Raw genomic sequence first — 19483 nt, 5'->3', positions numbered from 1 at the left:
TGTACGTAACAGACTCAAAAAGACTCAAAATACACGTCTTTGATAAGGTTTTTCTATTTGGTAAGGTTATTCGTGTTTGTTGCACGTGTTTTAGCGTTTTGGTACGTAAAAAGTTTAAAACACTTAAAAGACATGCTTATTATTTTGCATTTCTATATAAGGTGCTTTCTATGCTATTTAGCATTTATGTGAAAAACACATAAAAGCACATTTCTTACATTATTGTTAAATTTTCTCGAATAGCGAGCAAGCATTATGGTGTTTTGCTACCTGGCAATGTGAAAAACATTCAAATTACACGATTTTCGTAATTTGTTTCTTTTTCTCCATACAGTGTGCTACTCATTTATTTTAGCGTTTTGGTACCTAAGAAGCTAGAAAAAAAAAATTCATAATACACGTTTTTTTGTTATGTCCTTTCATTTCCTCATATAGGGTCTTTTCGGTGCTTTGGTACCTAACAGGGTGTTTGCATGTATTTTAACATTTTAGTTCGTAAGAACCTAAAAAAAAAAAAACACTCCAAAGACACGTTTTAGTAAAGTTGTTTTGTATTCCCCCTATAGGGTGATTTCGTTGCTTCTTACTGATTTGGTGCCTAACACGCACAAAAAAATAACAAAAGACAAGTTTCTAGTGATTTCGTTTCGTTTCTTCATATAGGTTGCTTTACATGCATGTTGGTGTTTTGGTAATTATCAATGTAAAAAAATACACGTTTTTGGTAAGGTTGTTTTTTTTTTCTTCAGAGGACTATTGAAGCTTTTTACTGATTTGGTACTTAAGAAAGTAATAAAAAAAATAACATAACAAACGTTTCTCGTAATGTCCTTTCATTTCCATACGAGTATGCAGGGTGTTTTGTTTGATTATAGGCGATTTTGTACATAATACGCTCAAAGACACTCAAAATACACATTTTTGGTAAATGTATTCTGTTTCTCTATATAGGGTATTTTCATGCGTTTTTAATGTCGTTTCATATATCTATTTCTCCATATAGGGTGTTATTCATGCGTTTTATCCTTTTGATACTAAGAAGGTCAAAAGCACTCATAATACACGTTTCTCGTAATGACTTCATTTTTTCCCATATAGGGTATTTTCGATTCATTTAGGCGTTTTTTACGTAATAATCTTACAAAACACTCAAAATATTTGTTTTTGGTAATGTTATTCTGTTTCTACATAAAGGATGTTTTCTATGTTTTTTTTTTTTTTTTTTATCATTTTGGTACGTAGGACACTTAAAAGAAACGTTTTCTTAATGTTGTTTTGTATTCCCATATCAGGTGATTTGTATGCTTTTTAGCATTTTTGTGCCTAACACGCTGAAGAACACATTTTAGATACGTTTCTGAAATCTCGTTTCCTTTTTCCAAATAGGGGGCTTTACATGCATTATGGCGTTTTGATTCATAACAATGTGAAAACACTGAAAATTTACGTTTTTGGTAATGTTATTTCACATAAAGTGTTATTCATGCATTTTAGCGACTTCGTATCTAATAAGTAAAAAAAAAAAACACCAATAGTACACATTTTAATAACGTCTTTTCATTTTCCGATTTCAGATATTATATATGCATTTTGGCGTTTTTCTACTTAACTAACTCAGAAACACTCGAAATATTTGTTTTTGATATTATTTCTCCGTTTTTTTTTTTTCATGCGATTTAGCGTTTCGGTACGTAAGAAAGTCAAAAATAATGAAAACACACGTTTATGGTAAAGTTGTTTTGTTTTCCTTTATAGGGTGCTTTCCATGCTTTTCAGCGTTTTGGTGCCTAGCACGCCAATAAACATTCAAAAGGCACTTTTCTGGAAATCGCGTTTCCTTTATATATATATATATATATATATATATATATATATATATATATATATATATATATATATATATATATATATATATATATATATATATATATATATATATATATATATATATATATATATATATATATATATATATATATATATATATATATATATATATATATATATATATATATATATATATATATATATATATATATATAGGGTACAAAAACATGTATTAGTAGTGTTTTCTAAAACGCCAAAGTGTATATACGAGTATATATATATATATATATATATATATATATATATATATATATATATATATATATATATATATATATATATATATATATATATATATATATATATATATATATATATATATATATATATATATATATATATATATATATATATATATATATATATATATATATATATATATATATATATATAGGGTACAAAAACATGTATTAGTAGTGTTTTCTAAAACGCCAAAGTGCATGCAAAGTAAGCTATACGCGAGAAACAAAACGTGTCTTTTGAATGTTTTCAGCTGTTTACGTACCAAAACACTAAAATGCAGGGAAAAGAAACTTCATGGAGAAACAAAATATTATTGCCAAAAACGTGTATTTTGAATGAACCGTAAACCGGCTTTGGCTTTCCTCTCCCTTCACTGACCATCCTAGTGAACTAGCCTACAACTTTGCTATCCTCCACGACCTAGAGCAATTGGTGCAACACCCTATTCGTATTCCTTACCGTCTTGGAGATACGCCCAACATTCTTGACCTTTTCCTGACCTCTAATCCTTCTGCTTATGCTGTCACCCTTTCTTCTCCGTTGGGCTCCTCCGATCACAATCTCATATCTGTATCTTGACCTATCGCTCCAGTCCCAATTCAGGATCCCCTAAGCGAAGGTGCCTCTGGCGTTTTGCCTCTGCTAGTTGGGGGGACCTGAGGAGATATTTTGCTGATTTTCCTTGGAATGACTATTGCTTCCGTGTCAGAGACCCGTCTTTGTGTGCTGAGCGCACAACAGAGGTGACAGTGTCTGGCATGGAAGTGTACATTCCTCACTCTTTTTCTCGTCCTAAACCTTCTAAACCTTGGCTTAACACAGCTTGTTCTTGTGCTATACATGATAGAGAGGTGGCCCACAAAAGGTACTTAAGCCTTCCATCACCAGAATCTCATGCACTTTATATTTCTGCCCGGAACCATGCCAAGTCTGTTCTCCAACTAGCCAAAACTCCTTCATTAACAGAAAGTGTCAAAACCTTTCAAGATCTAACTCCCCTCGTGACTTCTGGCATCTAGCCAAAAATATCTCCAATAACTTTTCTTCTTCGTCTTTCCCTCCTCTATTTCAACCAGATGGCACCACTGCTATCACATCTATTTCTAAAGCTGAACTCTTCACTCAAACCTTTGATAAAAACTCTACCTTGGACGATTCTGGGCTTGTTCCTCCCTCTCCTCCACCCTCTGACTACTTCATGCCACCTATTAAAATTTTTAGCAATACTGTTTTCCATGCCCTCGCTGGCCTAAACCCTCAGAAGGGTTATGGACCTGATGAGGTCCCTCCTATTGTTCTCCGAAACTGTGTCTCCGTGCTTGCACTTTGCTAAGTCAAACTCTTTCAGCTCTGTCTGTCAACATCTACCTTTCCTTCTTGCTGGAAGTTTGCCTACATTCAACCTGTTCCTAAAAAGGGTGACCGTTCTATTCCCTCAAACTACCGTCCTATTGCTTTAATGTCCTGCCTATCAAAAGTTTTTTAATCTATACTCAACAGGAAAATTCTTAAACATCTATCACTTCACAACCTTCTATCTGATCGCCAGTATGGGTTCCATCAATGCCGCTCTACTGGTGATCTGGCTTTCCTTACTGAGTCTTGGTCATCCTCTTTTAGAGATTTTGGTGAAACTTTTGCTGTTGCCTTGGACATATCAAAAGCTTTTGATAGAGTCTGGCACAAGGCTTTGATTTCCAAACTACCCTCCTACGGTTTCTATCCTTCTCTCTGTAACTTCATCTCAAGTTTCCTTTCTGACCGTTCTATTGCTGCTGTGGTAGACGGTCACTGTTCTTCTCCTAAATCTATTAACAGTGGTGTTCCTCAGGGTTCTGTCCTGTCACCCACTCTCTTCTTATTATTCATTAATGATCTTCTAAACCAAACTTCTTGTCCTATCCACTCCTATGCTGATAATACCACCCTGCACTTTTCCACGTCTTTTCATAGACGTCCAACCCTTCAGGAGGTAAACATTTCACGGAGGGAAGCCACAGAACGCTTGACTTCTGATCTTTCTAAAATTTCTGATTGGGGCAGAGCAAACTTGGTATTGTTCAATGCTTCAAAAACTCAATTCCTCCATCTATCAACTCGACACAACCTTCGAGACAACTATCCCCTCTTCTTCAATGACACTCAACTGTCCCCCTCTTCTACACTGAATATCCTCGGTCTGTCCTTTACTTATAATCTGAACTGGAAACTTCATATCTCATCTCTAGCTAAAACAGCTTCTATGAAGTTAGGTGTTCTGAGACGTCTCCGCCAGTTTTTCTCACCCCACCCCCCAGCTGCTAACTCTGTACAAGGGCCTTATCCGTCCATGTATGGAGTATGCTTCACATGTCTGGGGGGGGGGATTCCACTCATACTGCTCTTCTAGACAGGGTGGAATCAAAAGCTTTTCGTCTCATCAACTCCTCTCCTCTAACTGACTGTGTTCAGCCTCTCTCTCACCGCCGCGATGATGCATCTCTGGTTGTCTTCTACCGCTATTTTCATGCTCACTGCTCTTTTTTGGCTGGTTGGAGAACAGACTTGGCATGGTTCCGGGCAGAAATATAAAGTGCATGAGATTCTGGTGATGGAAGGCTTAAGTACCTTTTGTGGGCCACCTCTCTATCATGTACAGGACGAGAACAAGCTGTGTTAAACCAAGGTTTAGAAGGTTTAGGACGAGAAAAAGAGTGAGGAATATACACCTCCATGCCAGACACTGTCACCTCTGTTATGCGCTCAGCACACAAGGACAGGTCTCTGACTCGGAAGCAGTAGTCGTTCCAAGGAAAATCAGCAAAATATCTCCTCAGGTCCCCCCAACTAGCAGAGGCAAAACGCCAGAGGCACCTTCGCTTAGGAGGATCCTGAGGAGGGATTGGAGCGATAGGACAAGATATAGAGATGAGATTGTGATCGGAGGAACCCAACGGAGAAGAAAGGGTGACAGCATAAGCAGAAGGATTAGAGGGCAGGAAAAGGTCAAGAATGTTGGGCGTATCTCCAAGACGGTCAGGAATATGAGTAGGGTGTTGCACCAATTGCTCTAGGTCGTGGAGGATAGCAAAGTTGTAGGCTAGTTCACCAGGATGGTCAGTGAAGGGAGAGGAAAGCCAAAGCTGGTGGTGAACATTGAAATCTCCAAGAATGGAGATCTCTGCAAAAGGGAAGAGGGTCAGAATGTGCTCCACTTTGGAAGTTAAGTAGTCAAAGAATTTCTTATAGTCAGAGGAGTTAGGTGAGAGGTATACAGCACAGATAAATTTAGTATGAGAGTGATTCTGTAGTCGTAGCCAGATGGTGGAAAACTCGGAAGATTCAAGAGCGTGGGCATGAGAGCAGGTCAAGTCATTGCGCACATAAACGCAGCATCCAGCTTTGAATCGAAAATGAGGATAGAGAAAGTAGGAGGGAACAGAAAAGGGACTACTGTCAGTTGCCTCAGACACCTGAGTTTCAGTGAGGAAAAGAAGATGAGGTTTAGAAGAGGAGAGGTGGTGTTCTACAGATTGAAAATTAGATCTTAGACTGCGAATGTTGCAGAAGTTAATGAAGAAAAAGTTGAGGGGGGTGTCAAGTCACTTAGGGTCGTCGACAGAAAGGCAGTCCGACCTGGGAACATTTATGGTCCCCTCCCCAGATGGGGACTCCGAGGCTGGTGTAGGAGTCGCCATGATGATTTTAAACTTTTTGAGTAAAGGGTGTGTGTGTTATTAGGTGCTTGTAGTTTTGTGTGGAGGAAGAGAGTTGTCTTTAGAGGGCAGGCTGTGACTGCCCCCTTGTGTTGTGAGACACAAAGGGAAACGTGTAGGTGAATAGAGAATTAAAATTCTTCGCAATGATGTTTTCCATATCCTCGCTGACGTAAACCCTGGTCAGGCTCATGGACCTGATGGGTTCCCTCCTTTTGTTCTCCGAAACTGCGCCTCCGTGCTTGCGCCTTGCCTAGTTAAACTCTTTCAACTTTGTCTGTCAACATCTACCTTTCCTTCTTGCTGGAAGTTTGTCTACATTCAGCCTGATCCTAAAAAGGGTGACCGTTCTAATCCCTCAAACTATCGTCCTGTTGTTTTAATTTCCTGCCTATCTAAAGTATTTTTAATCTATCCTCAACAGGAAGATTCTTAAACATCTATCACTTCACAACCTTCTATCTGATCGCCAGTATGGGTTCCGTCAAGGCCGCTCTACTGGTGATCTGGCTTTTCTTATTGAGTCTTGGTCATCCTCTTTTGGAGATTTTGGTGAAACCTTAGACATATCAAAAGCTTTTGATATAGTCTGGCACAAAACTTTGATTTCCAAACTACCCTCCTGTGGTTTCTATCCTTCTCTCTGTAACTTCATCTCAAGTTTCCTTTCTGACCGTTCCATTGCTGCTGTGGTAGACGGTCACTGTTCTTCTCCTAAATCTATTAACAGTGGTATTCCTCAGGGTTCTGTCCTGTCAACCCACTCTCTTCTTATTATTCATCATTGGTCTTTTAAACCAAACTTCTTGCCCTATCACTCCTACGCTGATGGTACCACCCTACACCTTTCCACATCTTTTCACAGACATCCAATCCTTCAGGAAGTAAACAGTTCACGCAAGGAAGCCAGAGAACACCCGATTTCTGATCTCTCTAAAATTTCTGATTGGGGTCAGAGCAAACTTAGTGTTGTTCAATGCCTCAAAAACTCAATTCCTCCATCTATCAACTCGACACAACCTTCCAGACAACTATCCTCTCTTATTCAATGACACTCAACTGTCCCCTTCTTCAACACTGAACATCCTCGGTCTGTCCTTTTCTTATAATCTAAACTGTAAATTTTACATCTCATCTCTAACTAAAACAATTTCTATGAAGTTATGCGTTCTGAGATATCTCCGCCAGTTTTATTTTTCATCCCCTCCAGCTGCTAACTCTGTACAAGGGCCTTATTCGTCCATGTATGGGGTATGCTTCTCATGTCTGGAGGGGGTTCCACTCATACCGCTCTTTTAGACAAGGTGGAATGAAAAGCTTTTCGTCTCATCAACTCCTCTCCTCTAACTGACTGTCTTCAACCTCTTTCTCATCGCCGGAATGTTGCACTCTTGCTATCTTCTACCGCTATTTTCATGCTAACTGCTCTTCTGATCTTGCTAACTGCATGCTTCCCTCCTCCCGCTGCATCGCCGCACAAGAGTCTCTTCTTTCCCTCACCCCTATTCTGTCCACCTCTCTATTGCAAGAATTAACCAAAATTCCCAGTCATTTATCCCCTTCTCTGGTAAACTCTGGAATTCCCTTCCTGCTTCTGTATTTCCACCTTCCTATGACTTGAACTCCTTCGAGACACATTGCATCACATGATAGGGTGGCAATGAGGCTCAGATTAGGCTATAAATACTTTTGAGAAGTCAGTGCTTCTCCTGGTGTATGCTGTGTGCTGTGTGTTGCACCAAGGGGACACACTCTGCGTCTTTATGTCGCGGAATGTCCTCTCATTGCTAAATTTAGGCTGCAAGGTCAACATGACTTTTATACCCTCATTGACCATTTCTTAGACTCAGCCACTCTCAGGGATATACTCAAGGAATATCCTACGTTTGCTCCCAGACTGTAGGATATTTATGCAATAAGGTGTGCAATATCTGTATTTATTTATTTACTTATATTCTTGTGATGTATAATAACCCGCAATATACTATATATATATATATATATATATATATATATATATATATATATATATATATATATATATATATATATATATATATATATATATATATATATATATATATATATATATATATATATATATATATATATATATATATATTTTTTTTTTTTTTTTTTTTTTTTTTTTTTTTTATACTCTACCCTTAAGTCTTTGCCCAGGGGATGGGTGGCAAGGTCCGTCCTCCTTCTTTGTTGTATTTAATTATTAATGCAACAATAAATGTATCAATCAATCAATCAATCAGGTTTCAAGACACTTATCTTCAATTTTTTTGCACCTCTTCGGACCCTGTTCGGGACCGGTATCTCAGTAGGTTTTTTTTTTCTTTCTTTTTTTTAAGATTTTTGTTGCCCTTGGCCGGTGTTCCTCCTACATAAAAAAAAAAAAAAAAAGATCCAGCAGACAACACATAAATCTTAAAGGAATTGCTTCCAAGATTATTTTACAATAGCTCTGACAATATATTTCACTGCTACAATATTAATGAAAGAAATAATATGTGTGGGAAACCCATATAGGTCCCACGTACGTTGTACCCATGAATCATATAAATCATATGAATCATATGAATCATATGTCTCTTCAGCTTTTTATTAATTAATTTATTTATTTATTCATTTATTTTCAATAGAAAACCTGAGCAGACATGTCTAATAGATGATAGCTACTGATCAGCTGGCAGTTTACCCATCATAGGCATAAGGTACTCAATCAGCATCTTTCACACGTCAGACCATTAGCTGTTCCGTGAGACATTCATGAGGACCTTTTATCTCTGTTGTATAATTTCAGAAAATAATAAGGCATTTGAAAGATATCAGGTATAAAGCATTCAGAAAGATATCACTCTTAAGAAAACAACATGAGATGAACTATTCAAGGTAAATTTGCGTTTTAATGTACATAACTACTGTTATTGTCTTCGAGCAATTATAATACAATATTACAAAGTGACTTAATGTAGGGTTATTTCGATCTGAAATGAATGTTTAAGTTGGCAACACTGACAGACGTAAACAGAAATGGTGTTTTGATGCCTTGCTCTAGTCTAGTGAGTCTAGTCGTTTCCTTTAGGACAAAGCTGCATTCCCTACATTGGTATTAGTAGCTACTAACACCACGTATAAAAATCGGGCCTAGGTGTTGAAAAGATACACTATCAAGAGATAAACCTCGCGTGGAAGCCGGTCGAACTGGGGTAAGTACAAGAGGCCGCCCCTCTAATGATCCTTACTGCTTCCTAATGGTTTTCTTGCTGTTTACAGTAATAATTTTCTTGTTCATAAACCTGCCATGTTAAGATTTATATATATATATATATATATATATATATATATATATATATATATATATATATATATATATATATATATATATATATATATATATATATATATATATATATATATATATGCATATATATGGTAAATTTATAGTTTAAACCAATGTCCCCAATCTCTACCCACGGCCATATATATATATATATATATATATATATATATATATATATATATATATATATATATATATATATATATATATATATATATATATATATATTTGTTTATTTATTTATTTATTTATTTATTTATTTATTTGTTTATTTAAATTTGTTTTGGGTAATAAATGTATTCAGGAGTGCACTGCCCTTCCCCAAAGTGCGAGGTGAGATCTGTAAGGTGGGAAAAGCATTTCAAGGTATAAAGCATGGTTAAATTCGATAAATTTTTTCCTCCTGGTCTTTCTATTCCGCACGAAACTATTCTTCTTTTTCTGTTAGTTTTCAGCCTGTTTTGCATTAATCTACGTTTGTTTTTTTCAAAAATCATCAGGTTTTACTTACTACTCCCCAACCCCCATCTCCTCAGCAATTATTTTTTTTCCTATAAAAACGAAAAGCAGATTAGGTATTTCTTTATTAGAAGTCCGGACCCCCATCCCCCCAAACCCCCTAACCTCTCAAACAAACTTGGGGGGCCAGTGGGTAACCTTGGGTTTTTATAGGGGATGAAAAATAAGTGAAATAAGGGCGTTAAAAAATCTAAGGAAATTTACCTTAACATTTAGAATTTCCCTAATGTATCCTAGCCCCTAGACCCTGCCCCTGCTAGGACTTTAACCTAACCAAACATAACCTAACCTAGCTGGTGGGGCTGCACCCCCCCACCCCTTGGACACCCCTGTTTGGATGTTAAACTAGCCCAATCCAACCTAACCTAGCATAACCTAACATAATCTAACCTAACCTAAGATAACCTAACCTAACCTAGCATAACCTAACATAACCTAGCATAACCTAACCTAATGAGGGAGCTCAAAAATTACACCGCTATGTTGTGGACATTCTCAGGGCAATGGAGATGGGTATAGTTTGGTGGCTTCCTTAAACACATGGAACCTCTTCCTTACATCCATATATTGCATCTTAACCATTGCTGTTGCTAAATATCTCACATTGTGACTTTTTCCTAAACGCTGGCACTGTTCGCTTCACCTCCCTCCCTCACCTCCCTCTGCATATTAACAAATGACAGTGAGCCTCCATCAGAATGTCAGACATGTCTCTAAAACAAATGAAAAAGTCTAACTGAACCTACCATGGAAAGTCGTAATTGGTGGTGTCAGGAATGCCCTCACAAGTGGCAGTGCATGATTGGAGGGATCAGCTGTATAGATACCATGAAATCCCAATATGCCGCTACCCACAAATCTCAGTTATAAACAAAAGAAAATCATTTCAATGTTTACTGTTGACTGGTGCAAAGCTTAATGGACTTAGAAAATATCAAATTTCTCCACACTCGCGAGTGCTATTACAGCCATACTAGACACGTGCCCCCCAATTTTTTTACGTTTATGGCAAGGTCACCCAACCCTTCTCCATGACACGTGAGTTTTGTGCTTGTATGTAACACAGACATGATATCTAGATTAACTGCAGATTAATAGATTGAAATCTACCAAAAATAAATAGGGTAAATTGACAAAATTCCAGTTTAACTCAATGCATGTTGTCTTCCTTTTTCTCGTCTATCACCATGTAGGAAAGTGGATGAAGCCTCTCCCCCACATTCATTTTATGTCATTTTTGCTTCATCTTTTCTCACTCTTTCTCGTATACGTAATTCCATTTTCATTCTCAAATCAGTCTCATTCTATTTAACAATCCTTAGGATTGTTCTTACTTTCAGAGAAAGAGAGAGAGAGAGAGAGAGAGAGAGAGAGAGAGAGAGAGAGAGAGAGAGAGAGAGAGAGAGAGAGACAACTCCAACTTATAAGGGTCTACTGTATGTATATGCATGACACTGACAGTAGATAAATGTGATCTGTACTTGTCAAAGCAGCACAAAAACTCAGGTGATAATGCACAAAACTTGGAATGGTAAGAATTTAGCACTAGACATGAAATTTTGGAGGGTATTGTATATATTTGTTGTGTTATCTCAAATGTAGACGTGTAAATGTGCTTATTTTGATGTTTTTTTTTTTTTATTGTATTCTTTTATATTACTTTCTGGTTCCCTGGAACCAATTGATTTTTTCCCATAGGTTCTAAAGTCACCATAATGCACATTTGCCCTAATGAATGCTACATTGGAATGAATCATGTTTGTTATCGTGTACCCTACTGTATTTTGAATTTAAAAATTGATGAATCCAAATCTTTATTTTTATCTCTAAAAAAACTTTTTTGAAAAATTTTTGAAAAAATTTCAAATTCAATGTTTATCCTGTCTCTTCGCTAATGAAAAGTATTTTAAGTAAAATAACTATATTTGATTTTGAAAGTTTAAAACTTCAACATGCTCATGTTTCAAAAAGTAAAATTATTGATTATCGCTAATTATGAGCCAAAAGTATCTGTGATACTGATGAATTGATATAATGAGAAAAATAATTATCAGATAACCAAAAACTTGATGTTGTCATCATGATAATTTATTGTGAAAGCTCCCACCTATGAAGCCATTACCTTATTCATTTTTGTAAAATTCAGGCAATGTACTGGAAGTAATCAAGATGACATCCACTGCAGATTGACATCTTCCTTATACCAATTCATATATTTCAAATTGAGCTGCTTCATCCTCTTAAGGATGAAATAAAATGCTATGATCGACTAAATTAATTCAGTAATTTGATGATTGGCCAATGGTAGCATTCTCAAACAAAACAACCAGTCACCATGATTAATTTCATACTTGAGCAACAAATGTGACATAACGCATGCACAGACATATATATATATATATATATATATATATATATATATATATATATATATATATATATATATATATATATATATATATATATATATATATATATATATATATATATATATATACACACACACACACACACACACACACACACACACACACACACACACACACACACACACACACACACACACATACACACAGTGGAACCTTGGTTCTCGAACTTAATTTGTTCTTGAATGCCATTCAAAATCCAGAATGTTCAAAAACAAGCTATTTTTCCCCTAGGAATCAATGTAAATTGGATTAATCCATTCCCAGACACCAGTCTACACTGTCTTAGCCACTTATGACAGATGCTCCCACAGCCAAGATGGCTGCTTCACAACATCCAGAAAGCATGTAATGAATGAACTTAGTGACACAGAACTCATCAGAATATACTGTTTAAACTGATCTCATTAGAGAAGCCTTACAGAGGGACAAAGAGAGGTGCAACCCACTTACTGCCAAAATAAAGGTGATCGTAATACTTAGACATCTTGGTGCTAGGAAAAGCTACAGGAAAAATGCAGTTTTGCAGTAATGATGGTATTGGGGGTCATCAAGAGAGCCACAGGAAACACTGCAGCACCAAAAACTGTTTGCTTAGATTGAGGCTACAGATGCAACATTGCAGCAGTGAGAGAGAGGCTGAAGACAGTCAGTTAGAGGAGAGGAGTTGATGAGATGAAAAGCTTTTGATTCCACCCTGTCTAGAAGAGCAGTATGAGTGGAACCCCCCAGACATGTCAAGCACACTCCATACATGGACGGATAAGGCCCTTGTACAGAGTTAGCAGCTGGGAGGGTGAGAAAAACTGGCGGAGACGTCTCAGAATGCCTAACTTCATAGAAGCTGTTTTAGCTAGAGATGAGATATGAAGTTTCCAGTTCAGATTATAAGTAAAGGACAGACCGAGGATGTTCAGTGTAGAAGAGGGGGACAGTTGAGTGTCACTGAAGAAGAGGGGATAGTTGTCTGGAAGGTTGTGTCGAGTTGATAGATGGAGGAATTGAGTTTTTGAGGCATTGAACAATACCAAGTTTGCTCTGCCCCAATCAGAAATTTTAGAAAGATCAGAAGTCAAGCGTTCTGTGGCTTCCCCCCGTAAAATGTTTACCTCCTGAAGGATTGGACGTCTATGGAAAGACGTGGAAAAGTGCAGGGTGGTATCATCAGCGTAGGACTGGATAGGACAAGAAGTTTGGTTTAGAAAATCATTAATGAATAATAAGAATAGAGTGGGTGACAGGACAGAACCCTGAGGAACACCACTGTTAATAGATTTAGGAGAAGAACAGTGACCGTCTACCACAGCAGCAATAGAATGGTCAGAAAGGAAACTTGAGTTGAAGTTACAGAGAGAAGGATAGAAGCCGTAGGAGGGTAGTTTGGAAATCAAAGCTTTGTGCCAAACTCTATCAAAAGCTTTTGATATGTCCAAGGCAACAGCAAAAGTTTCACCAAAATCTCTGAAAGAGAGGCACGAGAGCAGGTTAAGTCATTGCGCACATAAACGCAGCATCCAGCTTTGGATTGAAAAATGAGAATAGAGAAAGTAGGAGGGAACAGAAAAGGGGCTACTGTCAGTTGCCTCAGACACCTAAGTTTCAGTGAGGAAAAGAAGATGAGGTTTAGAAGAGGAGAGGTGGTGTTCTACAGATTGAAAATTAGATCTTAGACCGCGAATGTTGCAGAAATTAATGAAGAAAAAGTTGAGGGGGGTGTCAAGACACTTAGGGTCGTCAACAGAAAGGCAGTCCGACCTGGGGACATTTATGGTTCCCTCCCCAGATGGGGACTCTGAAGCTGGTGTAGGAGTCGCCATGATGATTTTAAAATTTTTAGAGTGAAGGGTGTGTGTGTTATTAGATGCTTGTAGTTTTGTGTGGAGGAAGAGAGTTGTCTTTAGAGTGCAGGCTGTGACCGCCTCCTTGTGTTGTGAGACACAAAGGGAAACGTTCAGTGAGGTCACAGCTGGGTTTAATGATAAGTTCACAGCATCCCCTGAACAGTGCATTAGACCTCACTGGGAGTAATTATCGTTTTGACAGGTGTCTACTGTGAGCTAAAAAGAAGTTGTAATTATGTAATGAGTTTGTACTGTACACATTGTGACTCCTGCAGATAAAAGGTAGAGAATGAATAAGTGTTAACTATCTGTTTGTGTATTAATACTGTGTGTGAGATTATGTTAAAATTTTACTTTTTTTTTTGTTGGAATTGAAATTGAGTGGTAAGATATGATTGACTAGCATGTCTTTTTTTTTTTTTTTATAGACTACCATGGCCTTCTTTGGAAAACTGTTCAGGACCATCATAGGGGGAGAGGAACAATCTGGAAACACCGTGTGTGAAGTTGGAATATCAAAGTTTGCCAGAGTACATGTAAGTTACCAGTGTCTTCTTCATTAATGTAATTTTTTTTTTTTATTATTCTATCGTGTGATGCTTATTTGCAACTAAAACACTAGTGATGCTTAATTTGCCTAGTAATTAGTACCGGAACTCTTTTTTTATTTCCTCTGAAATACAATTTAAATCTGATTTTAACATTGTAAAGATTGTGTATTTATCCCAGCATTGCTGTCACTGATAAGGAAAGAGTTATCTTATTTGAAGACTTTTTTATCTTTCAAGACATAGAACCAGTTCCACAATCACACTTTTTTTAGCTTGCTATCTAGCTAGCTAAGCCACAGTAGCCATAATCCAGTCCTGCAGTCACCTTTGGCTGCTGCTTTTTACTTAGGTGAGTACAAAAATTGAAACTTTGGTGAGGAGTTTTTGGGGAGGAGTGGGGATGCCCAGTCCATAATAAATTTCCAAATTATTGCATTAAATAATTGTTATTTGCTGTAATATGATCTGGAAAATATATGCATTTTTTTTTTAAATGAGAGAAGTGACCGCTACATATGTAATAACAACAGTCTTACTTTTGTGAATTATTAAAGTTTGCATCAAGATCAGAAGCATGCACCAATGACAGTTATGGCTTCACCAGTCTCCTGCAAGTTTCTTTGCTTTTCTGGCTATTTTGGGTAGGTATCTAATTGCTCTCTTGCTCTGTTTCAGTATTGTGAGGGTGCAGCATTTCTCAACCATGGGAGAGCTGTACAGACAAGTGGGAAGGAAAATGAAGGGAGGAGGGTTGGGAATCACCACCTGGTTAACTCAGGGGATTCACTGTTGTTGGTTGGTAGTAGTGCAGACACAAAGGAACTTTCTTTTAAATGGGAGTTTGAGTCTCTTTAGTCTGTCTCACCCAGCCAAGGTTAGATTTGGTTAGGTTTAATTAGGCTTAGTTAGGCTGTCCTTGGGTATTGGTTAGTTTCTCATCTAGGAATTTCAGAATGCATTGGTTATTTGTATTTTTTATATATTTGTAATATTTTCTGCTGTGATGGTCATTGGTTTTCTCCCTGTAATGCCTATAATTTTTCATTAGCTAGTTTTATACATAAAAAAAAAAAACAATTGATATAGGTCTTGAAAACATATTCTTCTATTTGTGTTCAGTATTTACATGACTACAAAATCAACTCTCATAAATGGCACATACAGTCTCTTAACTGTCTTCTACCATGAAATGATTCCACATTCACTTGCTCAACTGCTATGCTAACAGCATTAGTTTCACTGGGGAGAGAAAACAAGTGATCTTCAAGCAGAAATTAATATTACAATCATATAAAAAGCACTAATAACCATTGCATTCTGAAATTCATAAGTAAGAAACTAGGCAACCCATGGGGCCAGCCTAACCTAGCCAAACTAAATCTAACCTGACCTATCTTTGGGTAGCTGAAGGAATTGTAAAGAGACTCAGATTCCTAGTTAAAGGAAAGTTACCTTAAGGCTGCACCCATTAACTCAACTTATATATAGGATGGCTCTTTAGTGTGTTCCCATTATGACATATCACAGTAACGTAGTATTCACCCTGTGTCATTTGAAGCACATCAGTTGAGAAATATTACATCTTTAGAATATAGCAACAGAGAGAGAGAAATTAGATACTTTCTGAAAACAGCCAGAAAAGCCAAGGAACTTGCAAGAAATGATTGATGCTCTTAAGTAGGCCTCTGTACCATGAAATATACTATTAGAAATACTTGTTATCTTAAACAATAAACCATCCTATCTACATTCTACTTGCTAGTGAATATGTTTTTCATATTCAGCTGCCATTCTTAAAAAAAAAAAAAAAAATGGTGTCATACAACTTTAAAGCTGTTTAAGGCTTTTGCTTATTTTTGGGTTTTTTTTATTTAAATTTTTGCTGAAGACATAAGATCAGTCATCATTCAGCACTTGTACAATTATATGGATTATTTTTTTTGGCTGTTGTGCCTTTGGCTGTTGAGCTACCTTTAATAGTTTTATCCAGATATTTTTTCTTCTTTTATTATTATTATTATTATTATTATTATTATTATTATTATTATTATTATTATTATTATTATTATTATTATTATATTTTTTTATTTATTTTTTTTTTTTTTAAACCCTGGGTCATATTTCAGGGAAGGCTAATCAGGTGAACTAAGGCCTGCAAGCCCTATGCATGCTTCTCCTCCATTAACTCAAAGGTTCTTTTGTAGCATTGTTCTCTTCTCTTAAATAAGATTTCAAAGCATCCTTTCCCTCCTGCATCCTATTCTTCTTTCTCCTTTGTTTCCAAGTAATGGGAAGTTATGATATTTATCTCTTACTTCAACAAAAAATTTTGCTGATAGTGTTTGTGTGGAGGCCCAGAAAAAAAAGTTTGGGAAAGGAATGAAGATAATTACCTCTGTTTTAGCTGGTCTAATTTAATTGCCCATAGGTTTAGTTTCCAAAAATTTTACCTTCATATTTTGGTTGACAGACCAATATTCGCCTCTATGACTAATATGAGATGTAATTCATATTTTTGGTGGAGCTGAGCTATTATAAGATCAAGGAAATCCTTGTTCTGAGCTAAAATATATTACTGTATGTATTTCTATATTTTATGTTGTAAATAACAATGAAATATTAATTTGTTTCTGAGGTAATCCCAAACTCTCTTCAGTTGGTGCAATGTCTTGGCCTCAGTTGCATGGTGAGCAGCATTACACCTGCCTACTTTCCTCTCCCATGTCACCTTTTGTTTTTTTGCCAATAATGGTGTAGTTGCCACTCTTACAAGCGCTACTTTGACTAGTAACCAGATTCATGAGTATTCACTTTTGTTCATGAGTCATGGACACAGATCTCTTTCTTGTGCCATGTTGACATCACTCCATGCAGTTTGTTTACATTTTTTTGACACTCACGCTTATGACACTCTGATGTTTTGGGTGATACAGGCTTGCCAACCTTTGCAAAGAGACCCCAAAACTTTGGTAAGTGATCCAGCAAAGTTGGGGAACACCTAAATGAAAATATATAACTGGAACTGGGGAGAAACAACATGGGAAGCGTTTTAATTTGTGAACTTACGAAAAAACTGTGGAATTGACCCATAGATGCTATTGGGTACTGTTTACCATTTCCTAAACTTAGATTGCACCTGTTTCATTCCTTGATTGGATGAAACATGATGACAGTGACATTTTTTATAGGTTGTGAGCCGGGAGGACTGTTTGGTTCTCTATGGTCCTACAGACACTAATCAGTATGAGCTGCTTCTTCAGCAGCCAGTTCAGAATTCACTTTCAAAGGCCTATAGGTAAGTTTATGCATGTAATTACTGTAACCTCAGTTAAAAGTGGAACTCCCACATTGATTTGTACTGGTCAGAAAATTCAACTATGATGTGACACCACAGCTACACTGCATGGTATAACCTGGCAACACTTGATGATAACTAATTCAAGATCAAGGCACCTTTTATATACAGAATGATCTCCATATGTGTCAAGACCTCAAGACTTGTTATTAGCACTTTTATTAATTTGACCATCATTTGGCTTTAGTTGTATTATCTAGTTTTTGTTATGATTCTGATAGATATATTGAAAAAGAGCAAGTAAAAATTGTGGGTTGGAAGATTGAAAATTTGCCTGCAAATTTCCAGAATCATAGGAAATCATCAGCAATTTATAAATGTTTCTCATGTTTTATATTTCACAATAATTTTGGTGTTGATGAAAAATTCATGGATTTTAGCATTCTAACAAAAAATTCTACACAAAAAGATGCAAGGATTGTTTGATTTTAATTAAACTTCAGCATTGCTTGTAAAAGTATCCCAAGTTGGCCACCTGGTAATGCAGAAACCTTTCCTCACACCACACATAACCAAGCAGTGATTTGCTTTTGCTTGTAGATTTAAGAATTGGGTTATGGAATAGGTGTCAAAGGTTATGTGTCATATTGAAACTAATTTTTATTTCATGACAGCTGCCATAAACATTGTAGAAATCAATATTGATAAGTTGTTGTAATTCTGATTCACAACCATGGCTTTGGTACAGTGATTTCTGCTATAAGTTGGATTGTGGTTTCCTCTTCTTCCTTATAGAAATGTGACCATGAATACTGATTGCTATTTAGAGTGTCTTGAGAGCCATCCTTTCATTGATCTAAAAATTCATGGCACAACAATTTCTATGTAGAGTGAGGCTTCATGTATCTTGTAAGGTGACACTGTGGCTGTCAGAAAAAAAGTATTGAGATCTTTTTCATACCTGACAATAGTACAAACTTTATACAGAAGGAAATACAAAGAAACTTTAGTGTCCAAGGAAAATTGACACAGTGAAGATTAACTCCTACAATCTCTGCAATAGTGAGCGGAGCTGAGTAGAATGATGGGGATGCAAGAGGTGGTATGAGACTAGACTTTGGCTAGATTTGCCTCAAAACTTCAGCGAGTTGAATGACATTTTCTTCAGTGTTAGGTTGTTGTATATTGATTTAACCAATTAAATAAAAATGTTTATGGTTCTTATGGTGATAACATTAGTGTACCATTTTGGCAATGCTGTATGACGTGATTTGTGATAACATAAATCATGCTTGTATATTAACCTTTTGAATTTTTATGAAAGTTCCTTAGCATGTTCAGTTTTTAGTACCAACCACATTTTTACATGATTAGTACTATGCAGGTTTCTAGCATCATGCTCAGTAAGAAATTAATGCATACTGTAGTAGGATAGTTTGCAATAGCAATACTAACTAGACCTCTTTTTTTCACCAGCCTTTTCCGAATGGCAGACCAGGGTGATGCACAGATCCGTTTCGTGACTTTGAGGGAGGTGATTCCACTGCTGGTACGACATATACCACATGAAATCATTAATCAACAAGGACTACAGACATTGTGCGACCTAGTGAGGGATCATCAGACCTGGACAGTAGCTCACATTGCAGCATACCTTGGTTATGCTACATT

At 36.5% G+C, this 19483-nt stretch overlaps 1 protein-coding gene across 1 annotated transcript in view; it reads left to right on the top strand.

Moving 5' to 3' along the window:
• Positions 1 to 8828: 8828 nt before the first annotated feature.
• LOC135114297 (85/88 kDa calcium-independent phospholipase A2-like) overlaps positions 8829 to 19483 on the top strand; it is a 10991-nt gene continuing 336 nt past the window's right edge. The window contains exons 1-4 of the mRNA XM_064030205.1: positions 8829 to 9046; positions 14395 to 14502; positions 17706 to 17812; positions 19289 to 19483. The exon at positions 19289 to 19483 is cut by the window's right edge and continues 336 nt beyond it. Of these exons, the coding sequence (XP_063886275.1) occupies positions 14401 to 14502; positions 17706 to 17812; positions 19289 to 19483 (404 nt within the window). The 5' untranslated portion in view covers positions 8829 to 9046; positions 14395 to 14400. The remainder of the gene's footprint in view (positions 9047 to 14394; positions 14503 to 17705; positions 17813 to 19288) is intronic.

This window comes from Scylla paramamosain, chromosome 27, assembly GCF_035594125.1.
Source record: "Scylla paramamosain isolate STU-SP2022 chromosome 27, ASM3559412v1, whole genome shotgun sequence".
Taxonomy (NCBI): Eukaryota; Metazoa; Arthropoda; class Malacostraca; order Decapoda; family Portunidae; genus Scylla; species Scylla paramamosain.
This window is presented reverse-complemented; position numbering and strand designations above follow the sequence as displayed.